Raw genomic sequence first — 27489 nt, forward strand, 5'->3', positions numbered from 1 at the left:
CTACACTAAAGGATTAATTGTGCATTTTTCTAAACGTTAAAATAGATTCTCTGAAGTATCTTGATCCAATCATGTGAATTCACTTTTGAAAAAGTATTTTTTTAAAATTCTCTTTACATTCTTTGGCTCAAAATCTGTCAGTTGGTAGTACCTTGTATTTACTTCATAATTTTTACTGAAAAAAAAGTATTATAATACAAAAATGAAAGTATGTTTGTATTTGGCAGGTGTGATTCAGATATGCTCTTTCTGATGACTGCTGGGGCCTTCTATACTACTTCTACATAAGTACCATTGTATGCCAATAAAATGTAGCTCTATGCTTTGTAGAGAAATTAAATGTGTATCCTGGACCCATTGCTTAGTTGGTAGAGAAGAAAGTGGTTTTTGTGTGAGAGAAAGGAAAAGAAGGGAAAGTTACACAAAGCTGTAGCCTTTGTCTATATGGAGATCTTGCTCTTTCCAATATTTGCTCTAGCTTTATTACCTTGGTTTAACTTTCCCTATTAGTAATAGCCCTTCTTCATAGGAATTATGTTTAAAAATTTCCTTCTTACTTAAAAATTCTTAGATAAAGATGATAGCAATGACCTACTTCAAGCTTTGAAATGCCATTGCTAATCATATAGACAGTATGTAAGGAATGCCTAAGACCAAATAAAAGACTCAGACTCTAAATCAAGTTTAAGCTCTGGCTTTTATTTAGAATAGAATGCACACCAGTAAAAAGCTGAGAGTGAGGGAAGCGTGCCAAAAGTTGAATTAAATAGTCTCGCACCAAACAGCGCTCCACCCCCACACTCCCCGGGTGTGCCCCACGAGTTCCATGGAGTGACAGGCCATCAAGACTTGATAGGTGAGAAGTCGTCCAGCCCCATTCGCCCCGGGCATCGCCCTGTTTATCTTCCTGCGAGGTAATGGTCCATTACCGGGCAATTAGACCTTGATATTCCTCGAAAGCCCGGATGCACCTTTCCGAACCTCGCCCTGATCCTTTCTTTATCAGGGGCGTCAATGGCCGATTACCGGGCGATGGGACCTTGTTTGTTCAGTAGATCTCCCAACCCCATTATTTTCTTTGTCCGGTTTATCGCCCACACCTCTCCAGCCATTGACACGCATCAATGCGTTTGTCATGCGAGCCGTTACGATGTCGCAAACATCGCAACGGCGATCGTGACATACCGCCCCCCTGAAGAAAATCAAGCCGAGGGCTTGGAGGGATATGCAACGTGGAAGTTGCAGACTAGCTCAGGGGCCTGAATGTCGCAGGCAGCGACCCACTCGGGGTGGGGAAAGTGTTTCCAGCGCACTAAGTATTGGAGAGAGCCATGAAGCTTGCGGGAGTCGAGAACCTCCTTGACTTCGAAGTGCTGCTGTCTGTCGATCATGACGGGTGGAGGGGGGGGAGTGCGTGGATGCCACCGGGAGGGGTCACTGGCCGGCTTGAGTAAGCTGCAGTGGAACATGGTGCAGCTGCTTCAAATTATGAGGTAGATCCAAACGCATCGTGACCGGGTTCACAATTTGTGTAACCTGAAAGGGGCTGATAAATTTGGGGGCCAGTTTCTTGGAAGGCTGAGGTGACTTGATAAATTTAGTGGAGAGATAAACCAGGTCCCCTACTCGAAAAGGTGGCTGTTGGCGCCTGTGCTTGTCAGCCTGAAGTTTGTATGAGGTCTGTGCTTCATTGAGGGCGTCCTTAATGACGGGCCAGGAGTCTGTGAGTTTAGAACCCCAATCACAGGCCACCAGTACTGGAGACAGGGGCTGTGGGAGCTCGGGAATGGGGACGAAGTCCTGACCCGATACCACCCTGAAGGGTTTGTCCCGTGCTTTGATGCACAGCGTTATTGTATGCAACCTCCGCGAAAGGAAGCAAATCCACCCAGTCGTCCTGGTGGTAGTTGATGTAGGAGCGGAGGAATTGTTCAACGGTGGCATTGAGGATCTCAGTAGATCCGTCAGTCTGGGGATGCCAGGAGGTTGACAATGCTTGCTTGGTGCCACTTAATTTCAAAAAAGCCCGCCAAAACCGTGAGGTAAATTGTGTGCCCCTATCGGTCACCAAGCGAGAGGGGCAGCCGTGAAGGTGGTACACGTGCACCAAAAAGAGCTTCGCCAGCTGTTGTGCCGATGGGATAGAGGCACAGGGGACAAAATGAGCCTGTTTGGAAAAATAGTCTTTGACTACCCAAGTGACTGTTTTCTTTTGACTGGGTGGTAAATCCACGATGAAATCCATAGAGATTTCATCCCAAGGGCGTGACGGGTTAGCCACAGGCTGCAGTAGCCCCTGGGGTTTACCGGATGGTCGCTTAGACATTGCGCAAACAGGGCAGGATGCCACATATGTTTTGACATCCTTCCTCAGTGAGGGCCACCAAAATTGGCATCGGGTCAAGTGGAGGGATTTGAGAAACCCGAAATGACCAGCCTGTTTGCTGTCATGAGACCGGCTGAGGATAGTTGATGGTTGCGAGTCAGGGACGTATAAACGTCCCTCCACCCAGGCGAGGTCTTGTTCCATGGAAACCTTGTCAGAGTTAGCAAGGGGCCAGGGATCAGACTTTAATGCAAGGGCAAAATCTGCACACAACCCACCCAACATCTGTGGTTGCCTGCAGCCCGGAGCGGGCTGCGCCGGAGTCGTTCACAAGGGGGAGGCTGTTCCTGAGCGCGGCTCCGGGTGACAGCGGCCAAACCCAATTGAGACTCAGAGAGCACAGTCCCCACAATGTTGGAGACAGGCTCCGCGTCCTGGGGCAGTCGGGAAAGTGCATCTGCCAAAAAATTCTTCTTCCCCGGAATAAACTTCAGCTGAAAGTTAAAACGGCTGAAAAATTGAGCCCAGCGAATCTGCTTACGGCTGAGGCGCCTGGGCGTGCGGAGCGCCTCAAGGTTGCGGTGGTCTGTCCAGACTTCAAAAGGGCAAGTCGCCCCTTCTAAAAGGTGACGCCAAGCCTCCAGTGCCGCTTTTACTGCAAATGCCTCTTTTTCCCAGACATGCCAGCGCATTTCTGGGAGAGATAGGCACAGGGCTTCAAGAGTCCGGCAGAATCCTTTTGTAATAGGATAGCCCCAATTGAAAAATCAGAGGCATCAGCCTGAACGACAAAAGGCCGTTCGGGGTCGGGATGGGATAAAATTGGCTCCGCTGTAAAGAGAGCTTTCAACCGGTCGAAAGCAGCCTGACAGGCGGGAGTCCAATTGAGCACGGCCCCTGGGTTTTTTACCTTGCGCGTTTCCCCGATGCCTTTGGTCCGCAACAAATCAGTCAAGGGCAGGGCAATCTCCGCGAACCCTTTTGCGAAGGATCTGTAGAAATTTGCGAATCCCAGGAAACTTTGGAGCTGGCGCCGGGTGCGCGGGTGCTCCCAGCTCAAAACAGCCTGAACCTTTGCAGGATCCATTTCGATGCCCTTATCTGAAATCCTGTAACCTAAGTAATCCAGGTGCAACTTATGGAATTCGCACTTGGAAAGCTTAGCATAAAGTTTAGCGTGCCGAAGCTTGGTGAGAACCTGTCTTACCAATATTTTGTGTTCTCTCTCAGTTTTGGAGTATATCAGGACATCGTCCAGATAAACCAGTACTCCTTTAAACAAATGGTCATGCAGAACCTCATTAATTAGTTGCATGAAAACCCCAGGGGCCCCTGCAAGACCAAAAGGCAGTACCTTATACTGGAAGTGTAATGGTTGCCTTATTCTGACATACTCAGCCTCACAAGTGGGTTCTTAATGAAAACTGATTTATTGAAAGAATAGTGTGCAAATACAAAGAAAGCTGAGAATGAGCAAAAGCGTGCCAAATACAAACTAAAAACCCTCACTTCAAACCCGGTTCCGCCCTCGCTCCCGCTTAGCAACCACCCCCTCCCAGGTGTTAGCAACCGTTGCCCACATCGGCCTGAGAAAGTAACCTTGAACACATTCCATAACCCAAACATACATTCCACAGTTACAATAAGGAGATTACAGCCTGGCACGGCTGAAAATCTCCACTCAGCAAACACGGATCAGGAAAGTGACATGCGAAACGTTACAATGTATTCAGAACATTGGAACGATGAACATGACATACCGCCCCCCTTAAAAAAAATGCGAAATTAAGGAGCAGGCTTAGCAGGATAGGCAGCATGAAAACGGGTAACCAGAAGAGGGGAGTGAACATCGCGGGCAGCAACCCACTCAGGATGAGGGAAATGTTTCCACCGGACCAGGTATTGCAAAGTAGAACGAAGGCGTTGAGAATCCAGAATTTCCTGGACTTCGAAGTGTTGCTGGCCATCAATCATAATAGGAGGAGGTGGTGAGGGTTGCGGGTGCCAGCGATCCGATTGGTGGAAGGGTTTGAGTAAGCTGCAATGAAAAACGGGATGCAAACGTTTAAGATTATGAGGCAAATCTAACTTAAAAGTAACAGGATTAATTTGAGCCACAATAGGGAAGGGGCCCACGAAGTTTGGTGCCAATTTCTTAGATGGTTGGGGTGATTTAATAAACTTTGTGGAGAGGTAAACTTTATCCCCAACTTTGAAGGGTGGCTGAGGTGCCCGTTTGGTGTCAGCATGGCGTTTGTAAGCAGCTTGGGCATCAGCGAGAGCTTGTTTGATTTTAGGCCAGGAGTCTCCCAGATGTGCTGCCCAGTCTGCAGGGGAAGAAGGAGGAGATGTTGGTTGCGGCAGCTCTGGGATGGGCACAAAATCCCGACCAAAGACAGTGCGAAATGGCACCTGACCAGTGCTCTGATGCACTGCATTGTTGTAGGCGACTTCAGCAAAAGGCAGGAGATCGACCCAATTATCTTGTTGATAGTTCACAAAAGCACGCAGATATTGCTCCAGTGTGGAATTAAGCGCCTCTGTAGATCCATCAGTCTCAGGATGCGACGCAGTGGAGAGTGCTTGCTTGGTGCCCACCAATTTCATAAAAGCCCGCCAAAACTGGGAAGTAAATTGTGTGCCTCTGTCAGTCACCAAACGGGAGGGGCTCCTGTGGAGCCTGTACACGTGTACAAAGAAGAGGCGGGCGAGTTGCTGGGCTGAAGGAATGGAAGCGCAAGGAATGAAATGGGCTTGTTTCGAGAAAAAGTCCTTCACAACCCAAATCACAGTTTTCCTCTGGCTTGGAGGTAAATCCACGATAAAATCCATAGACATCTCCTCCCAGGGGTGAGAGGGACTGGCGACGGGTTGGAGCAACCCTTGGAGCTTGCCAACCTTCCGTTTGGAGCCAGCACATACAGGGCAGGAAGCAATATACTCTTTTACATCCCGCCTTAGTGTTGGCCACCAGAATTGGCGTCTAACCAAGTGGAGTGTTTTTACAAACCCAAAATGCCCAGCCAGTTTGTCATCATGGCAACGGAGTAAAATGTCTTTGTGCAAAGCATCAGGCACATAGAGACGATCGTTCTTCCAAGCAAAATCACGGTCAAAAGTAACTGTGTAAATTTGCTTGCAACCAAGTCAGATTTCAATTGGGAAAGAAACTGTTGTTGCAAGTCTGAGGGAACTGGCAAACATCCCGGACGGGGTGAAATTGAAGCGTCTGGCTGTTGCGCGCGAGTCTGGCTGCGGGTCACCGCTGCCAGACTCAACTGTGGGTCCATCCTACTATATTAGGTACAGTGCTGGAATCTTGGGGTCTGTGGGAAAGTGCATCAGCCATAAAGTTTTTCCTTCCCGGAATAAATTTCAACTTAAAATCAAAACGGCTGAAGAATTGAGCCCATCTGATTTGCTTTGGGTTGAGCTTACGAGGTGCACTGAGTGCTTCGAGGTTCTTGTGATCAGTCCAAACCTCGAAAGGGTGGGTAGCCCCCTCCAACAAATGGCGCCAAGTGTCTAAAGCTGCCTTGACAGCAAAAGCCTCTTTCTCCCAAACATGCCATCGCCTTTCAGGTGCAGAGAATTTACGGGAGAGATAAGCACAAGGCTTCAAACAGCCCGACTCGTCTGCTTGTAGCAGAAGCGCGCCAATGGAGAAATCAGAGGCATCCACTTGCACCACAAACGGTTTGTTAGGATCAGGATGCTGTAGGATGGGCTCCGCCATAAAAAGCTTTTTGAGCTTGTCAAAAGCCACCTGGCACGCGGGCGTCCATTTCAGCAATGCCCCCGGGTTCTTAGCCCTCCAGGTGTCCCCCTGCCCTTTGGTTTTGAGCAATTCAGTGAGGGGCAATGCTATCTCCGCGAACCCCTGGATAAACTGGTGATAATAGTTCGCAAATCCAAGGAAACTTTGGAGCTGCCTACGTGTACGTGGTGGCTCCCATGCGATAATGGCTTCAACCTTAGCTGGATCCATTTCAATACCCTTGTCAGAAATTCTGTAGCCCAAATAGTCAATTTAAGATGTATGAAAAGCACATTGGGACAATTTAGCAGACAGTTCAGCCTTCCTAAGCTTGCTGAGCACCTGTCTGACCAGTTCTATATGTTCCTCTATTGTTTTAGTATAGATTAACACATCATCCAAATACACCAAGACCCCTTTGAATAAATGGTCATGCAAGACCTCATTGATCAGTTGCATAAAAACCCCCGGCGCTCCCGCCAGCCCAAAAGGCAACACTTTATACTGGAAAGAGCCCAGAGGACAATTGAAAGCAGTTTTCCATTCATCCCCCTCTTGTATACGAATGCGGAAATATGCCTCCCTCAGGTCCAACTTAGAGAATATTTTCCCCTTCGCCAGATGTGATAATATGTCTTTGATCAACGGGATGGGATATTTATTTAATATTGAGACTGCATTCAATCCACGGAAATCCGTACATAATCTCAAAGTCCCATCTTTCTTTGGTCTGAATAGAACAGGAGCACCCACTGGGGAACTGGCTGGTTCGATAAAACCCCTGGCTAGATTTTTATCGATAAACTCTCTTAGCATTGCCAGTTCCTTCTGGGTCATAGCATAAATTTTTGGCTTAGGCAACTTTGCATTAGGGATAAAGTCTATGGCACAGTCCGTTTTGCGGTGCGGTGGTAGCTGATCTGCCTCCTTTTCGCCAAACACATCTGCAAAGTCTTGGTATTGCTCCGGCAGTCCGTCTAGCGGACCAGTAAGGAGATGCAGAGTTGTTGCTGCTGCCCTCCCCACCTCGCCGTTGTCCAATTCATCCCCCTCAGGGGCTTTGTAGAATCCATCTGCAAAAGTCACAGTCCTGTGCACCCAATTTATGTGTGGGTTTTGCTGAACAAACCAAGGCATCCCCAAAATGACAAACGGACCCCCCACAGGCGCTACCACAAAAGGCAGTTTCTCCCAGTGGCTACCCATTTGCAATGCCACCATCCCTGTGGAGTGAGTCACCGGTTTCCCCCCCGCCGTAGATCCATCTAATTGGGTGAAGATCATGGGCCGTTTCAAAGGGAACGTGGGTAACTCTAATGCAGCTACCACGTCAGGGTGCATTAAACACCATGAGCACCCCGAATCAACCATTGCCCACACTTCCACAGTCCGTGTCCGTGACCCCAATTTCACCTTCACGGTCAGGGTAGGGAAGTTTCCACTCACCGAAGCGTGGTTGCGCCCCTCCTCTACCACCTGCCCAGCAGCGCCTCTTAGGGCAGGTGGCTGGCGTTTCCCGCCAGCTGGGATGGCTCAAGCTCCCCTTCGTCCCCATAGAAAGGAACGTTCTCAGCCTCAGTTTCAGCCATCGCTGCCTTCATCTTCCTGGGCACGGAGGGGGATTTCCCTGATGGCTTTGCCGGACGCTCCTCAGTTTTCCTCTGTGGGCACGCCGCTGCTCGGTGCCCCTCCTTCCCACATCGCAGGCATTGCCCTTTCGCAAAACGGCTCTCCCTCTCCTCCTGCCAGGCCGTATGTCCAGCTCTGCCAGTGGTGGCCGGTGGCTTAGCCGTCCTCGTCATGGCCATTTGCTTGGGACCCCTCCTGGTTTGTGCGAACCTAGCCTGGGCTTGCTCGACATTCGCCGCTAGTTGAATCTAGTCATATAGGGTGAGCGGATCTGCCCTTCCTAACGCCCATCTCAGTAAGTCGGGTCTCATTCCGTCTTTGAACATTTCTATTAGCGTGGTTGGCGACCAATCATCCACCTTGGCCGCTAGGGCTTGGAATTCTAGGGCATAATCTGCCACGGACTTTGATCCTTGGATCAGTTCCCTCAGAGCCACCTTAGCTTTTTCTTTTGCTAACGGGTCAGCAAAATGCATTTTTAGTGCCCAGAGAAAGTCTCTGAAATCATCCAACTCCAGGGCATCCATCTCGGTTAACTGGACAAACCAATCAGCTGCCCTCCCCTCCAGTTGGGTAGCTACAGCGCTTATCTTTGCCCTTTCCGAAGGAAACAGCCTCCCAAACTCCTCCATATAGCTTTTCACATTAGTCAGGAAGAATGACAGTTTTGTGGGATCCCCATCAAACTTGACAGTGAAATCCCTATACCTGGCTCTTTGTGGGCTTCTCTTCCTCTCCTTCCTCCCGGCCCTCCTCCTGGGCTCTGGAGACCTCTTCTCCCGAGGGGGGGGGGACTCGCAACTCCGACTTTGGGACTTTTCTTTCGATCCCTGCTTCGTCCCCTCCCTGCATCCTCAGCCTGCCGCGGGGGCGATGGGGACGTCCACCGGGGACTGCGCGGTGGTGATCCCCCCCAGTACCTCCTCCGGTCTTTCCTCCTCACACTCGGGGGGGAGGGAGAAACAGATGGAGACAACCGTCTGTAGCGATATTCCCTTCTTCCTCTATCCTGGCTGCCCCTCGCAAATGACATCCTTGCCATCATGTCTTCTAGAGACTTTACCCTGGCTTCCAATCTCTGTGATTTCTCACTGGCCTTGGAGACGTCTGACCCACTCCTCACCCTTATGGCCACATCTGGGGACAGCGGATACCTTGGCTTCCCAGGTGCCTGGGGCGTTCCGGATCAGGTTCCCTCATCCTTTCTGACCACCTTGGACTTTACCGCTTTCGCAGTAGCTGAGCTGGCGTCCGAGGTCTCCAACAGCTCCTCCGACTCCGGAGTGAGGGTCCTTTCCCTTCTTTGCCTCATGGAATCCGGTTCCCCCATGCTGGAATCCTCACTCTCTGCAGAGCGGGAAGTAGGTTCAGTCATCACTAACTTTATTTCCTCACAGTAACACTGGAAGGAGGTTAGTGGTAAGAGTTTTAGATTCTCAGCTTTATGTAATGGTTGCCTTATTCTGACATACTCAGCCTCACAAGTGGGTTCTTAATGAAAACTGATTTATTGAAAGAATAGTGTGCAAATACAAAGAAAACTGAGAATGAGCAAAAGCGCGCCAAATACAAACTAAAAACCCTCGCTTCAAACCCGGTTCCGCCCTCGCTCCCGCTTAGCAACCACCCCCTCCCAGGTGTTAGCAACCGTTGCCCACATCGGCCTGAGAAAGTAACCTTGAACACATTCCATAACCCAAACATACATTCCACAGTTACAGTAAGGAGATTACAGCCTGGCATGGCTGGAAATCTCCACTCAGCAAACACGGATCAGGAAAGTGACATGCGAAACGTTACGATGTATTCAGAACATTGGAACAATGAACATGACAGAAAGGAGCCCAAGGGATAGTTAAAAGCTGTTTTCCATTTGTCCCCCTCCCTGATGCGAATGCGGTAACACACCTTGCGGAGGTCAAGTTTGGAAAAAACCTTTCCAGTCGACAAGTGTGCCAACATATCTTTCACAAGGGGGAGGGGGTACTTGTTTGACAAGGAAGCTGAATTTAACCCGCGATAGTCTGTACACAGTCTTAGGGTACCGTCCTTCTTCTCGCGGAACAGAACGGGTGCTCCAACCGGCGAGTTTGCCGGTTCGATGAAGCCTCGAGCGAGGTTTTTATCGAGGAAGTCCCGCAACGCCGCCAATTCCTTTTGTGTCATTGGGTACATTTTTGGCTTAGGCAATGGGACATGAGGGAGCAGTTCAATGGTACAGTCCGTCTTGCGATGGGTGGGTAACTGGTCTGCTTCCTCCTCCCCGAAGACGTCAGTGAAGTCTGCGTATTGTTCCGGCAACCCCTCCATGGGGGAAGCGTGAACTTGAGGGTCGACAATCTCAGCCCTCCCCACAAAGTGAGGGATTTCCCCTTAGCAGGCGCCTGGTAGAACCCATCCTCAAACGTTATCGTACGGGTCCTCCAGTTAATGTAGGGATTGTGGCAAGTTAGCCAGGGGATTCCCAGAAGCACTATAGGCTTGCCCACCGGGGTGACCACGAATTCTATGGTTTCCCTGTGCGTGCCTATTCGTAGGGTAACATTCCCTGTACCCTGGGTGCCCCCCCCCCCGCCGTGGAACCATCGAGTTGCTGGAAGATCAGTGGCTTCGGGAGAGGGAAACAGGGTAAATTTAGCACAGCGACTAGGTTGGGGTGGATCAGGCATCTGGAACACCTGGAGTCCACCAAAGCCCCGACTTTGATGGTCTTGGAGCAGTAGCTCAGTTCAATTTTTACGGCCAGGATGGGACAGTCCGCACTCACCCTGGTGGTATCGCGCCCATTCTCCACCACCTGCCCAGCAGCGCTGTTTAGGACAGGTGGAAGGCATTTTCTGCCGGCTGCTCCGGGGCGGCCAACCCATCCCCCGCGCGATAGACGTCCTCTTTTTTGTCCGGGGTCGCTAGTGCCCCTGTCAGCTGTCGGGGAGGGTTGGGTGGTTTCTGCGGAGCCTTCTGCATTGGTCTAGGTGGGCGATCCGCCATCCTAGCCTTGTGGCATTCTGCCGCACGGTGACCTGTCTTACCGCACTTGATGCATTGCCCATGGGCAAAGCGACGTCTTTCGGCATCCCATGTTGGGCCCGACTGTGGCACTGGCCCTTTCCCACTGGGAGGATGCCTGTCTCTCTTAGTCGCCAGCATGAAGGTGCGCTGGGCGTGTTCAGCCTTCCCGGCAAGACAGATCCAGTCATGCAGTGAGTCCGGATCATCTCTGTACAGCGCCCATTGCAACACCTCTCAATTGAGGCCATCCTTAAACATATTGATCAGGGTGGCCTCCGACCATTCAGGGACCTTCCCTGCCAAGACCTTAAATTCTAGGGCGTAATCTGCGACCGATTTCTGCCCCTGATTGAGTTCTTTAAGAGCGCCTTTAGCCCTCTCCTTCGCCAGGGGGTCTTCAAAGTACTGCTTCAAGGCAGCCAGGAAGGTGTGGAAGGTAGCCAGGGCTGGGGCTCCGGACTCTGACATTTGTACGTACCAGTCCGCGGCTCTGCCCTTAAGTTTTGTGGCAATAGCCGAGATTTTAGCCCCTTCCGATGCAAAACAATGTCTGTATTGCTGTACGTAATTTGTTGCGTTGGTTAAAAAAAATGACAGGTTCGTGGGGTCGCCATCAAATTTTACTGGAAAGTCTTTAGCGATCCCACCAACTGGAGAAACCCCAACCTGTGAGTGAGTAGGGGTAACCTCCACCGGAATAAAACCACGGGGCCCTGGGAAAAAGTCCTGCGCCTGGCCCCTTCCTCTCGGGGCCGGCGATAGGGTGGGTGGGATGCCGAGACCCCTCCCTGCGCCCTGCGCAGCAGCACTCTTCGTGAGCTCACTCACTACAGTTGACATGGATTGCAGCATGTGTTCTAATGATTGCACCTTGGACTCCAGAGCCCTGATTCTGTCCGGTGTGACGGGATCGTTCATCCTCGGTGCTGCCGGTTGTTGCCCGATCGGCAGTCCTGCGAATTCCCTCTCGGGCATCTGGGCGTATTGGAGTCTCCAAGTGGTGTGGGATGTCCCTGGCCGGGGGTCCGCTACGCCGTCCCACCTGAAGTGTTGTTGACTCACGACTCCCTCTTCCATCGGGGCCCTCCACTCCGGGCTGGGGCTCCAGGCTCCAAACTGGGGTGCGGTGTGGGTAGGGAGGGGGCTCGTGTCCCATCTCGGGAGCGCCGATTCCAGAAGCTGTCTGGTCGCCTCCCCCACTCGCATTGAGTCCTTCGTGTCTCCGCTCTGAAGCGCCGATTCCAGGATCGTCCCCGGTTCAGTCATCGCTAGTTGCTTCTCTCGCAAAAAAAAAATTCCTGGTAGAGGCTAGCGAGGTTCGTTCTTAAAAGACTCTCAGCTTTATGTAAGGAATGCCTAAGACCAAATAAAAGACTCAGACTCTAAATCAAGTTTAAGCTCTGGCTTTTATTTGGAATAGAATGCACACCAGTAAAAAGCTGAGAGTGAGGGAAGCGCACCAAAAGTTGAATTAAATAGTCTCGCACCAAACAGCGCTCCACCCCCACACTCCCCGGGTGTGCCCCACAAGTTCCACGGAGTGACAGGCCATCAAGACTTGATAGGTGAGAGGTCGTCCAGCCCCATTCGCCCTGGGCATCACCCTGTTTATCTTCCTGCGAGGTAATGGTCCATTACCGGGCAATTAGACCTCGATATTCCTCGAAAGCCCGGATGCGCCTTTCCGAACCTCGCCCTGATCCTTTCTTTATCAGGGGCGTCAATGGCCGATTACCGGGCGATGGGACCTTGTTTGTTCAGTAGATCTCCCAACCCCATTATCTTCTTTGTCCGGTTTATCGCCCACACCTCTCCAGCCATTGACACGCATCCGCGCTTTGTCATGCGAGCCGTTACGATGTCGCAAACATCGCAATGGCGATCATGACAGAGTAATAGGATGGGTGGTCTGTTGAACTTATTCATTGGCTAGGTCCACATAACACAGCAAAACCATAATACAGCTCGTTTGGTTGGGGCTTAGTATATTGTGTGAACCTGGTTAGTCATGGCTTATTCAAACTGTCATAATTAAACTATGTATTGGCATGATGTATGAGTCTATTCATTTTAAAAGAGTTTTAAAAGAGATCTCTGGAGTCCTTTTACTGAACTATTCAGTTAAATAGAAAGATGTTGGTTCCACTGATTTTAGTCAGTCTTATGTTTATACTTTATCATTCCTTCTCTTTTAAATCAAGGGAAATGAACACAGTTTGGAAGGCAAGTTGACTATTAAGTTGAATGAAAACATTCCCAAGAGCTAAAAGAATAATGAAATGTTATATTCTTGCATAATAGTAAGGTTCAAAACTGTTTGGAAAAAGCAGTAGAATTTAGAATTTGAAGTGGCCTGTTAAGTCATTTGTGGAACCTCCTGCTTGTTGCAGGAAGTTTAAAGTTTGAGTAAAAATAAATATCCCATTTCTGCTTGAAAATCTCTGATCTTTGCCTTGGACTGATTGCCTGTATTAATAAAGAACTCTTCCATATTCTTTGATGGCTTGTGATTTGAAAGACTCTGAATTAATAACTGAGAACCAGGACCATCACACTGTCCTTTTGCCTTCTTCTCTAGGTACTTTATCTTTCCTAAGAAGGATTGTGGGCTCAGACTGCATTGTATTTATTTTATTTTATTTTAGTTCTCTCTTTTATATAATAATTGTATTAAAGTTTACATATACAAAGATAAAAAACTAATACAAACTAAGAAAAGGAAAAGGAAAGGAAAGAAAAAAAATACAAAGAAATAGAGAAAAGGAAAAGAGATAGAAGATTTATAAAAGATGACCCCCCAGATAAGTATAAACCATTTCAGTAGGTTAACACCTTCTCTAATAAGAAAAAAATTAAAAAGTTAATCTCTTCTTCCCATATCACATCCCTTCTTAATAATCAAATTATAAGAAATCATATTAAATGATCTAAGATTTATTAAAAGTATAAGAAATCATTTAATCCTATTAAATGATCCAAAAATCTATTAAAAGCTACGAGAGCTAGCACACAAATTTTAAGCTTAATAAAATCCATTTTATAATCCAATTTATCCCTTTCTGTAAAAAGTAAAACAGAAGAAAATTCTCTTCACTTATAGACAAATTCTTAAAGCCTTGTCCTACAGTTCTGAGCGAAAACAAGACCCTTTAATAACTACCAGGCAGCATACTATAATAGAATTTAACCCTGATCAAATAAATTCACTTTATAAAGCTTCTGTTTACTTATTTTTTAATTGCTTAATCTTTAATCCTGTGGAATAATGTCCCCCACCTTCATTTCTTATCATGTTTTTGTTTTCTTTCAGGAACAGTTTCAATAACTTCATTGGTTTAACACACTCTTTTTGTAAATCCAAGATAGAAAGTCTTTCCAAGTCACTCTTTTGATTTATTATTTGTATGATCCCTTTCCTTTGATTCTCCATTTTCACATTTTTTTCCACATCAAATACTGAATCAGTTTTCAAAACCACGGCATCTCCTTTCATATCACTTTTGTAATTCTGCTTCAAATCCACAAAACTGCCTCAGTCTCTTTTTTATCAGGTTGCATCTGTTCTTCTATAGTCTCTGTTAAATCCATTTTTGTAGTAGCAGATGTTTTTAAAAGTAAGTCCTGAGTGTATCGCTCCCAAACAGACTTAATTTCTCTTAAAGATAATGCTCTTTAATTGTTAATAGGTATCTTCCCCTTTAAATGCTCTCTGGTTCCCTCTAGTTAAGCTTCAAAATCCAGTCTTATTATTTGTTTATTTTTCACTGGCCGGACTTTCCCTGGAGAGAGTTTTCACAGTTAATTTCAAAATCTCAAAGTCTGTTTTCTATAAAATTTTAAACAGTCCATAAAACTTGTTAACAAATCCTTTTGGTGCTACAGCTATTCAAAGCCAATTCTAAACTTCCTTTGCTGTTTTCAAATGTCGAGGTTATTCTTTTTAATCTTTAAACTTAAAAATATTCTTAAATCAAGGATCGAAGGAAATTCTCCTGGTGTGCTGGAACTTTTCCCAAGGCAACTTTAATAGAAAGTATCTGATGGTAATTAAGAGAGGAAGTGAAAGCGAATCTAGTGTCCCTGTGAAGGCTCCTGACCATGGTGGAGAGGCCACCTGCATAAAAATTGCTCAACTGCGATTTCCAGCAGGTTGAGCACTCTGGAAGTCAAGGGAAGAAACATCCATTATTTATTTATTTATCAAATTTACATGGCTGCCCATCTCACAAAAAGTGCATTGCACCTTTGCTACCTCAATTGTTTTTTTGAAGCAGGGTTGTTTCAGGATAATATCAGTTGCTTCCATCCTTTTGCAGGAGGGGTTGTGGCTTCTATTATTTATTTATTAAACAAATTTATAGGGCCGCCCAACTCACACACAGCGACTGATATAGATTTGCAGGGGGATTTACAGGATGCATGCTGTACGTATCTGTAGTACCATACTGTCATTACTTCCTTAGTTTAAATGGATCTATTTACTTCAGTGTGTTATCATCGACTGCTGCACAATCCAAGAAGGTTTTTTTTCTGGCTGTATTACACATGGATATACTCTCTATAAGTGTGGTACCTCCATTCCACTTCTGCAAGAACAAACAAAAGATAGCTCCATATTTTCTTCTGATTGCAATTCAGAATTCTTGTTTTGACCATTAATGCCCTACATGGTTTGGCACCAAAGTATTTAGGAGCACCTTCTCCACCTGGTTTCAACTCACCTGATTCAAACATGTTAAGAGAATTTGCTTGTGACTCCCCATTTTCATGATATAAGGCGTATGTATGTGTGAAGACTTACAGCAGGTCCTTCTCTGTGTGCATGTCTACACTTTGAAATAGTCTTCCCCAGAAATTCAATCTTCCCCCACCTTACTTGCTTTCTGAACACTATTAAAAATAGAGTTACTTTAGAGAGTCTTGGGAAGGTAAATTGGTGCCATGAGATTGAATAATGATTTGATACTGGTTGATTTATTGTTTTTATTTTTTACTGTGGATGTATATGAACTGTTCTTTTTTAATTGTGGTGGAAGAGAGGTCCAATAAATAGCTTCTCCTTTTGTTTTTGCCCTGTATAATGGGTTCCCTCCACTAATAGCCAGTTTCAGAAAATTTCACTGGGAATGTTTCTTTCACACTTCTCAACACATGTGTATCTATATAAAGATGAAGAGCTCACCTCCAGGCCCTTTGTATCTGAGATACATCGTCCAGCCATGAAGCATTGAGACACCTGAACATATCTGAGCATCTCTCAATATAGAAGGCAGTGTCATGATCACCTTTCCAATGCTGTCCCATGACCAGACTGGCCAGATTATATTAGACAGTTCCACCATAGGCTGGTGTGTAAAGAAACGGTACTCGCTCAATTTTTATCCTGCAAAACATAAACCTGGAGATAGCAACATCCTCACCAATTGGCTCAGCCATACCAGAAACCTAACCCAAAACAGAAACAGACTCTGTAAAATCCCATTGGGGCAGCCTCAAACTCAATCTTTGTGCATTGCAAGATAACAGGCAACGCCTAACATTTTGTAGTGAGATGGGATAGACCCCCGGTCTGTTAGTGACTTCTTCCTTTTTTCCTGAATTGATTCCCATTCTACATGTTTTCACCCATTCCACCGTTGGTCAGAATTCTGGTGAAGATCAACAGATATTTAACCACCTTCATTCTCATCACACCTTGGTAGCCTCGGTAGCCATGGTTCACTCTGTTGCTCTGTAGTTTGCCTTGCTGTACCAACTCACCCTTAGGACCACCTCTGCCTTCTGAGGTTTCATACAGCAGGTTACCTTGGCTTTTTGGAAGACTCCACCACAAACTTTCCTGTGCAGCTAATTGGAAATCTTTTGAAGTCTTAAAGCTCTCTTAATCACCTGGAATCCAAAGTTTAGAAGAATAAGATGCCAGGAATCCCAAGCTGGACGTGATACTGCAGATTGAAGTGCCATGATTTGTTTAGCTACTTCGACTCATAGGAAGAGCTGAACAGCCGTGTATATCAGCATGTGTGGGAACTAGGTTTTGCATGCTCAAAAGCAAACAGGATACCAGATTTGGCCATTGCAAAAACAAGAACAGGTGGAAATTCCCTCCCACTCCAAAAAGAATTGCTTTTGGCCTTTTATCTAGGACAAGCAGAAGAAAGAGGTGCAAGAATTGGAACACCAATTGCAGTATAAAAATAGAATGGAGGTTGCTAGAATTCTTCCATAATGGCTTCTTAGCTTTTCTGAGGATAAGCTTATCAGCACCAATGATACTGATTTCTTACACTGTTATGTCCTTTTTGGACACTGTAATGTCCAATTGGTCTGTTGCAGCAAAAATGACAATTGTGTAGTATTCAGAGATTATATCATGGTATACATATTTGTAGACTACAGCCTGCTGTAATATACGGAGTACTATCTGGAGCGATCAAATATATACCCATGGTTGGAGGAGATGGGGCAAGGAAATAGTACCGCAATGGATTTCTCTCTCTGACCCCAAAGTTTGACAGGGTAGTACTCTATACACTTGATGAAATGATCTACGAAACACGAATGTTTTATGTCATAATTAATTAATTAATTAACAGACTCTTCACTATTACAATTTAATCTTGCCTCTAGATCAGACATTCAAAATATGACCATATCAAGCAACAGAACCTTATTGTGGGGTTTGTTTTGCAACAGTGTTAGTATTGATTTAAGTGTAATGAAAATTCTCTTCCGTTTGTGCACTCATTAGGGCTACAAAAATGGACCTTAAGTGTGCTTTGGAAGAGTGCTCAGCAGCACTACATTTATTTCTTAACAACAAATTTTCAGAAGCTCTGGAATTACTTCGACCATGGTGAGTTTTGTTTGCTGGAGTTGACATCCAGCTAGAAATTAATTTAAGGCCTCTGAATATAGTAGCTTTCCTTAATTCAATTTCTGTTCCTGCCTAAAAACAGTTCTTTTGCAACTATTTAATCCCACCCTCTAAAGCAGAGCTTTTCAAATAGTGGGTGAGAGAAGGGTCACAAAATGTTCTTAAATTTTGCCTCAGGCATGGTAGTCCAACTCAGAATATACAAAACAGTTTTTCACCTGATTCCATTTCTCAGCAATGACACAAGTGTTCCACAAATTGGTATTATGTCCTTTCAACTAGTATTTTTATAGAATGTGATTTAAAAATGAACTTTTAAAATACTCCCATATGTATTTATTTTACAAAATATTTAAATTTTATACATTCAGACCTGTTGTTTTGTCAGAAATGTTTTTCCCCAAAATGTGTTTTTGTTTCCAGTGTTTTATTTTATAAAGTTGTAAGGTTCTATTGTTGTTCTTTTTGATATAAGACTAAAATTTAATTGTTAAAAGTGGCATATTTTCTTGCCAACCCTAGCCTCAGTGAGATAATTACTTTTATGGGGAGAGGGGTAGTCACAGTATTGCAACATTTGGGAACCCCTGCTCCAAAGTGTTCTCATTTTTTTCCACTTAAAATTAATGACAACTTTAGCTCAAATTTTGATGTATTCTTTCATATATTCTTGGAAAAGCAAATAACATAAAAGATATTGGGTTCCAAAATAATTCCCAAATAAATAAAATGCATAATTTCAAGCATTTTATTGGGATAAATGCTCATGGTGACCACATTCAACAAAACATTATGTTGAACACAATATAGCATTTTAGAAGTAAACTGTTTTATACACATTATGTAAAATTTGTAAAATTTCAGTCTTGTTTTTGACACATGTAATTGGATTTCTTATCAAACTGACCATCTTTATTTTATATTTTATTTTCAAAATAGGTCTAAAGATAGTATGTATCATGCCCTAGGATATAGCAGTATATTAGTTATTCAAGCAGCAATGACATTTGAACAACAGGATATCCAAATGGGAATTTCTACACTGAAAGAAGCTTTACAAACTTGCCAAAAGTAAGATGGAACAATTTTATGACATTGTTGCAGGATTTACATAATCAAGATTAGGATTATTTTGTTATATAATGAAAAAAACACAATATAATATGCTATCCAGTTTCATTTATCTAGAGCTCTAGTTAATTTGGAAAAAAAGAGGTATTTGCTCTTTTAACAGAGAAGCTCAAAGTTTTCATTGCCTATTGATTTTTATATGATTTTTATAGTAATGAAATTAGATGAAAGAGAAATGCCAATTTTCAAATTTTAAATATGCTGTAGATTCCATTGAGAAATAAACCTGGATATATGGTCTGTTAGCCACCCCCTGCCCGCCTTCCCAAAATCAGGTAACATCTTTGCTGCATTTTAGAATTTTACTATAAATATATCCCTCAGATGGTAACATTGCACTAGTCAGGTAACTGAGATTCCTCAAGAGCGTGTTCTAGCCAACAAATCACATAAGGCAAATCTGCATAGCTCCCTTGTCCCAGAGTGAGGACAGCTGAGTAAACATTTCCAGAGGACATGTCTGCAGGCCACCACCTATATCTCATTGTCTACTCATAGCTAAGGCAGCCCGAGGGTGTCTTTAGGTGCTCTGCTCTGGAAGTGGTGTTTTCTCTCTTATCCTGCCTCCAGACATCGCATGCTGATGCTCATTGGGGAGGCTGCTTCAATGGATGGGTTCTTTGTCAGCAAACTGGTGGCTCTTATGGTTCTGTTGGTTTCCTGTGGGACTGTCCCCTTCTATCCAATTGGACCTGCTCTCTCACCTCCTTTGATTGAGAGGGAGATTGGAGCCCTGGCTTCTGCAGCCACATTTTTTTCTATTTTAAATAGTTTGTGCTAATGGGTCAGCTGGTTTACCTAGAGAGTACAAAGCCATGAAATCAACTAGTCTGTCCTTAATTGGAAGTGTAATTGGAAAGACTACTCTCTTCTACCTCAGTAGCCTGTTGAATTCCTTACCCGGTGGCTGTTGTTCGCAGAAGCTTCTGGAACCTCATGTAATATTATTAGATAGTTTGTAGCTAATTTTCTTAGCCCCATAGCTAAACTCCTTTTTCATATTGCAGCTTATCAACAGCACTTATTCAGTAGCAGCACAAATCTGGGAAACCATTAGAAGGGAGCTTCCGCCTATTAGTTGAAAGATCAACTGGTTGATCCATAGTTTTGAGAAATTGGTTGAACTGTAGAAATTTTAAAAATAGTTCAGTTGGTCTCCAGGAAGATAAGAAAGGAAAAAAATGCAGTGCATAGAGTAACTAGAACCTTGTGCATGCCAGTTGGAGATAGCTTTTCATGTGACAGCTAATGGTGAGTGGGGTGGAATTTCAGCAGAGGGAATCACCAGTCACAGCCCTTAAAATGTTGCAAGTTAGATGTATGGACAGCAACAGGGGGAAGACTGTTCTGGGTGCACTGTGAGGACAGGATGATTTAGGGAAGCCTTACTTATTTCTGGCTCCAGGATCGAGGGCAACACAGCAAAGCAGTTGTGTGGAAGTATCCATAATCTTCTGGCTCCATTCCCTTGTTCTCCCTGACAGATGGTCAAGAGATCTCAAATCTGTGCTTGCTTAGCATTACATTCTTGGAAATTATTTGTGCAGTAATAACTTTGTATCCTGTAGATTCAGTAGATTACTTATTCTGTAGGGAATACAGCATGTTTAGTTTGTTTTTATGACAGTTTCTTTAATTAAATAATAGGCTTTAAGTGTGTTTTTTGTCATTTATGTTGATATAGGTTTAGAAAAAGAAACACAGTGGTAGAGTCATTATCCAGTTTAGTTTCAAAACAATATCTAGATCAGCTGAGTGAAGGTAAGGAAAAAAGGGGTGAGGTATTTTCTTTTTAAAGTATGTACTTCTTGCTGATTTGATATGATATATATAAATAAGCTGTGAAAAATATGTACAACTTAATTTTTGCAAAATAGATTAGGACTCAATGTCATGGGAAGTCTGCTTTCTTTATTTTTATTTAAAACTATGTTTACTTTTTCCCACTCCTGTAAACAAGGGAAAAAATGGGCCAGATTATTAGTATTTTTTGGTTCCATTTTGATCTGCTTTTTGGAACTTTGGTGTCAAAGAGTGAGAATCAGACCCAGACTGATTCTGGATGGCAAACTGTTCCAATCTTCATCCTTAAAGATCCAAAAGCCATGGGAGGCTGAAAGTTGATTGCCAATAGTTGATGTTTTAAAAATGTTTAGTTTTAATTTTGGTTTAGATGTCGCTACTTCCCATTCAATTATAGGCCCCTTTCATTTCCTTCCCCAGTCGTCACCTTCCCCAGCAAGCTGGGTACTCATTTTACCGACCTCGGAAGGATGGAAGGCTGAGTTGACCTGAGCCGGCTACCCAAGAATCCAGCTTCCGCTGGGATCGAACTTAGGTCGTGGGGAGAATTTTAGTTGCAATACTGCCGCCTACCACTCTGCGCCACATGACTGGGGAAGGCAATGGCAAACCACCCCGCTATAGTCTGCCAAGAAAATGTCGTGAAAGCGGTGTCCCCCCAAAGGGTCAGACATGCCTCGGTGCTTGCACAGGGGGCCTTTCACCCTTTTTTTTCATTTTCTTATACTGGCAACAATGTGGGAGGGCCTTTTTAGGAAGACTTGCCTGGATCTGATTTAGAGTTCAATATTAACTAGCTCCCTAACTGACCTCTGTTACAAGTTCTGAAATAACAGGCCTTATAACAGCTTAAGCCTGGCAATGATCCACATAATAATTTTATTACTGTTGAAATCTTACATAGTAATTTGGAATGGTGGACCTCTGTAAATGCTTCCTTGTGCATCTGTATCAATCATCATGTGCAAATATCAAAGGTCTAGCCATTATAGTGCCCATCTATTAAAAAAGTAGTCAGGAAATGCTTGCGAACAATCGGCCCAGCAGCCTTCTAAGTATAATAAGTAAGTTCTGTGCTAAACATCAGCACAACAAATTGGCTGATTGGAGCAATTTAGAGCATAGTCCAGCAGATGAGGAAGCAGATTTTAGAGCCAGACATTCTATACATGACCATGCTCTCATACTGCAGCATCTGGCTGAAAAATAGTTGCCCAAGACAGGCTCTACCCTATGTACTGTATTCATTGACTTTGGGTCTGCATTTGATCTTATTTCCAGAACAAGATTGGTGAATACACTCATAAATATTTCTATAGTAGACATCTACTGTTAATGCATAACTTTTATGAGAATCCTAAAATATACAGTATATCTGTTCCAGTATGCTGGACCTAACAGAAGAAGAAGAGATCAAGAAAAGGTGGAAAGAATATACGGAAGACCTGTATAGGAAGGATAACAATATCGGGGATAGCTTTGACGGTGTGGTCAGTGAGCTAGAGCCAGACATCCTGAAGAGTGAGGTTGAATGGGCCTTAAGAAGCATTGTTAATAACAAGGCAGTAGGAGACAACGGCATCCCAGCTGAACTGTTCAAAATCTTGCAGGATGATGCTGTCAAGGTAATGCATGCTGTATGCCAGCAAATTTGGAAAACACAAGAATGGCCATCAGATTGGAAAAAATCAACTTATATCCCCATACCAAAAAAGGGAAACACTAAAGAATGTTCAAACTATCGAACAGTGGCACTCATTTCACATGCCAGTAAGGTAATGCTCAAGATCCTGCAAGGGAGACTTCAGCAATTCATGGAGCGAGAATTGGCAGATGTACAAGCTGGGTTTAGAAAAGGCAGAGGAACTTGGGACCAAATTGCCAGTATCCGCTGGATAATGGAAAAAGCCAGGGAGTTTCAGAAGAACATCTATTTCTGTTTGATTGACTATTCTAAAGCCTTTGTGTGGACCATAACAAATTGTGGCAAGTTCTTAGTGGTCTGGGGATACCAAGTCATCTTGTCTGCCTCCTGAAGAATCTCTATAACGACCAAGTAGCAACAGTAAGAACAGACCATGGAACAACGGACTGGTTTAAGATTGGGAAAGGAGTACGGCAGGGCTGTATACTCTCACCCTACCTATTCAACTTGTATGCAGAACACATCATGCGACGTGCTGGACTTGAGGAATCCAAGGCTGGAGTTAAAATCTCTGGAAGAAACATTAACAATCTCAGATATGCAGATGATACCACTTTGATGGCTGAAAGCGAAGAGGAACTGAGGAGCCTTACAATGAAGGTGAAAGAAGAAAGTGCAAAAGGTGGCCTGCAGCTAAACCTCAAAAAAACCAAGATTATGGCAACCAGCTTGATTGATAACTGGCAAATAGAGGGAGAAAATGTAGAGGCAGTGAAAGACTTTGTATTTCTAGGTGCGAAGATTACTGCAGATGCTGACTGCAGTCAGGAAATCAGAAGATGTTTAATCCTTGGGGGAAGAGCAATGACAAATCTCGATAAAATAGTTAAGAGCAGAGACATCACACTGGCAACAAAGGTCTGCATAGTTAAAGCAATGGTATTCCCAGTAGTAACATATGGCTGCGAGAGCTGGGCCATAAGGAAGGCTGAGAGAAGGAAGATCGATGCTTTTGAACTGTGGTGTTGGAGGAAAATTCTGAGAGTGCCTTGGACTGCAAGAAGATCCAACCAGTCCATCCTCCAGGAAATAAAGCCAGACTGCTCACTTGAGGGAATGATATTAAAGGCAAAACTGAAATATTTTGGCCACGTAATGAGAAGACAAGACACCCTGGAGAAGATGCTGATGTTAGGGAAAGTGGAAGGCAAAAGGAAGAGGCACCGACCAAGGGCAAGATGGATGGATGATATTCTAGAGATGACGGACTTGTCCCTGGGGGAGCTGGGGGTGTTGACGACTGACAGGAAGCTCTGGCGTGGGCTGGTCCATGAAGTCACGAAGAGTCGGAAGCTACTGAACGAATAAACAACAAAAAAAGCTTTTGATATGTATTCAGACAAGCTTCCAGTCATGTTCACCGTTCCAATGTTGCCAGTACATCGTAACGTTTCGCATGTCATTTGGCTGATGTGTGTTTCGTCTGGGAAGAGAGGAGGATTCTATCTCGTGGGATTGTTATATGTTAGTAGCTGGATTGGAATGTGTTTGGGTTATCTCGTGTGTTCAAGGTTCCTTCCCCAGGACATCAGCAGAAATGGTTACCAGCACCTGGGGGGGGGGGAGTTTGCAACAGGAGGGCGAGGGGAGGGATTACGTTTGAGGCGAGGGTTTTTAGTTTGTATTTGGCGCGCTTTTGCTCATTTTCAGCTTTCTCTGTATTTGCATACTATTCTTTAATAAATCAGATATCATTAAGTTCCTGCTTGTGAGTCTGAGTCTATTAGAGTAGGCAATCATTACATAAAGCTGAGAATTCAAAAAAATTTCCGTTAGCCCCTTTCCAGATTTATTTTGTGAGGGAGAAGTGCTAGCGATGAGCAAACCAAATCCCCAGACCACGGAAAGCGAGGAATCAAGCGAGGGGGAACCCGACTCCACAGTGATAAGAACGGAGAGAGTCCCTCGAGAGCTTTCAGAAGTGCGAGAGGGGTCGAGCTCCAGCCTAGGAGAAGAGGAGGTTGGAGGTAAAAGAGCCCCTGAACTGACCGGTGAGTCGCCAGGCGAGCTGTTCACCTGGGATGAAACACAGGGATCCCTACCAGGGACGTCCAAAACATCTTGGAAGCAGCGATACCCGATGTCCCCAACCGTGGTGAGGCAGGAGGGAAAGGAGGATTCCCAAACCCCTGATCGTATAAAACTGGTGGAGGCCAAATTGGAGTCACTAGAATTTATGTTCCAGAAAATGTCCATGGACTGGGGTCCCCGGGAGAGGAGGAGAGAGGAGTCTAGTACTAGGCATTCGACTCCTTCTTTGCCCCCAACTTCCCCGGAGGAAAGGAGTAGGACCCGGCACAGAGAGGAAGCAAGGGCGCCAAGGGTGAGAATTTCAAGGTCCCCTCCTCGAGAGCGGAGGTCCCTGGGAGCTAAAAGGAAGCCCGACCACCCAGCTGTGGTGAAGGGACCGCCCGGAGTGGGGGTTAAGGACTTTACCATTAAATTTGATGGAGATCCAACTAAGCTAACATTCTTCCTTACCAATGCAAGGAGTTATATGGATGAATGGGAGCAGTATTTTCGTTCAGAAGGAGCCAAGATTAATGCCATTGCCACTAAGCTCAAGGGGCGGGCTGCCGATTGGTATGTGCAGTTATGTCAATCGGATGCCCCTGAGCTGGAGGAGTTCGAAGAATTCCTGTGGGCATTGAAACTACACTTTGAAGACCCGTTAGCTAAAGAAAGAGCAAAATGGGCGCTGAGGGAGCTGTGCCAGGGGCCACGATCGGTGGCAGACTACACTCTGGAATTTAAGGCTCTGGCTGGGAAGGTTGAGGATTGGTCCCAATCCACATTAATAGAACTTTTTAAGGACGGTCTGAATACGGAGGTCCTGAGGTGGTTGCTCGGCAGGGACGACCCAGATACCCTGTTTGAATGGATACAGCTGGCGGGGAAGGCTGAGCATGCCCACGAGACCTTCGCTCACAGGAAGGTGATGAGATATGCTGGGTTCAGCAAGGGTTCCCGCACTGCTGCGCCCACTGGAAAGTCCGGTCAACGTGCCTGGGAAGAGGAGAGGGAGCGCCGCTATGCGAAAGGGCAATGCCTCCGATGTGGGAAGGAAGGTCACCGAGCGGCGGCGTGCCCGAAGGGAAAGACCGATGATCGCTCGGGGAAGCCGTTGGGGAAATCTCCCTCTCTACTCAGGAAAATAAAGGCAGCCATGGCTGAAACTGAAGTGGAGGAGATTCCCTACTTCGGGGGCGAGGGGGAGCCCGACCTACTCCAGCCAGCAGGAAACGCCAGCCACCTGCTTTAAAGAGCGCCTGTGGGCAGGTGGTGGAGGATGGGCACGAACATGTTTCGGTGAGTGCCAACTATCCCACACTGACCGTTAAAGTGAAGTTAGGCTCCCGCACAAGAACCGTTGAAGTTTGGACATTGATCGATTCAGGGTGTTCGCGTTGCTTGATGCACCCTGACGTGATGGCTGCTTTGGAGTTACCCAGCTTTCTACTGCAACGTCCCATGTTTTTCACCCAGCTGGATGGTTCTACGGTGGAGGGGAAACCCGTCACCCATTTCACGGGCATGGTGGCGTTGCAAATGGGCAGCCACAGTGAGGGGCTGCCGTTTGTGGTGGCGCCTGTGGGGGGTCCCTTAGTCATTCTGGGGTTTCCTTGGTTGGTCCAACAAAACCCATATATAAATTGGGTGCACAGGACTTTGACTTTTGGGGATGGTTTCTATCAAGCCCCTGGGGAGGACGACGCTCCGGAGGCTGCAGTGGGGAGGGCGGCGGCAGCAACCCCGCATTTCGCTGTCACCCCACTGGAGGGCTTGCCGGAGCAATACCAAAGCTTTGCAGATGTGTTTGGTGAGAAGGAAGCGGACCAACTTCCACCCCATCGAAAAACTGACTGTGCGATAGAGTTGGTCCCTGATGCTCAACTGCCCAAACCAAAAATCTATGCCATGACGCAAAAGGAACTGGCGGCGTTGAGGGAGTTTGTGGACAAAAACTTGGCCAGGGGTTTTATTGAACCAGCAAATTCGCCAGTGGGCGCCCCCGTCTTGTTTCGAGTGAAGAAGGATGGGACATTGAGACTTTGTACAGATTACCGCGGATTAAATGCGGTCTCGATATTAAACAAATATCCTCTGCCATTAATAAAAGACATGTTAGCACATCTGGCTAAGGGGAAAATCTTCTCTAAGCTGGATTTGCGGGAAGCCTATTTCCGTATCTGCATACAGGAGGGGGATGAATGGAAGACTGCTTTCAATTGTCCTCTGGGTTCTTTTCAGTACAAAGTTTTGCCTTTTGGGTTGGCGGGGGCACCAGGGGTGTTCATGCAATTGATCAATGAAGTGTTACATGAACATTTGTTCAAGGGTGTACTGGTCTATTTGGATGATGTTTTGATTTATACTGAAACAGAGGAGGAACATGAGCGCTTGGTGAAACAGGTGCTTAGCAAACTGAGAAAGGCTGGGCTTTATGCTAAACTTTCTAAGTGTGAATTTCATCAGACTCAGCTTGACTACCTGGGGTACAGGATCTCTGACAAGGGCATTGAAATGGATCCTGCAGAGATTCAAGCTATTTTGGGGTGGGAGCGCCCGCGTACCCTCAGGCAGCTCCAAAGTTTTCTTGGATTTTCCAACTATTACCACCAATTCATCCAGGGGATCGCAGAAATTGTGTTGCCTCTCACTGATTTGTTACGTACGAAGGGGTTGGGGGACACATGCAAAGTGAAGAACCCGGGGGCATTGCTCAATTGGACACCTGAATGCCAGTTGGCTTTCAACAAACTCAAAAGCCTGTTCACTGCTGAACCCATTCTTCAACACCCTGATCCCACTAAACCCTTTGTGGTTCAAGTGGATGCTTCCGATTTTTCAATTGGAGCGCTCTTGCTGCAAGCGGATGCCGATGACCGCCTGAAGCCCTGTGCGTATCTGTCCTGGAAATTTTCCGAGATGGAAAGGCGATGGCATGTTTGGGAGAAAGAAGCTTTTGCAGTCAAGGCTGCTTTGGAGGCATGGCGCCACCTCTTAGAGGGGGCTAAATGTCCTTTTGAAGTTTGGACCATAAAAATTTAGAAGCACTCAGCACACCCCGTAAGCTCAGTCCTAAGCAGATCCGCTGGGCTCAATTTTTCAGTTGCTTTGACTTTAAGTTGAAGTTCATTCCGGGTAAGAAAAACTTCCTGGCTGATGCGCTTTCCCGCCTGCCCCAGGATTCGGTCCAGGCACCTGACGTTGTGGGTACAGTGTGGACAGCACCCCAATTGGGGTTGCAA

General features: G+C 45.7%; 1 protein-coding gene across 1 annotated transcript in view; it reads left to right on the top strand.

The window, feature by feature from the left end:
• The window catches only part of TTC39B (tetratricopeptide repeat domain 39B), a 56962-nt gene that overhangs the window by 5327 nt on the left and 24146 nt on the right, over positions 1-27489 (top strand). The window contains exons 2-4 of the mRNA XM_063295058.1: positions 17473-17577; positions 18538-18669; positions 20414-20490. Of these exons, the coding sequence (XP_063151128.1) occupies positions 17483-17577; positions 18538-18669; positions 20414-20490 (304 nt within the window). The 5' untranslated portion in view covers positions 17473-17482. The remainder of the gene's footprint in view (positions 1-17472; positions 17578-18537; positions 18670-20413; positions 20491-27489) is intronic.

This window comes from Candoia aspera, chromosome 2 (assembly GCF_035149785.1).
Source record: "Candoia aspera isolate rCanAsp1 chromosome 2, rCanAsp1.hap2, whole genome shotgun sequence".
NCBI classification, from domain to species: Eukaryota; Metazoa; Chordata; class Lepidosauria; order Squamata; family Boidae; genus Candoia; species Candoia aspera.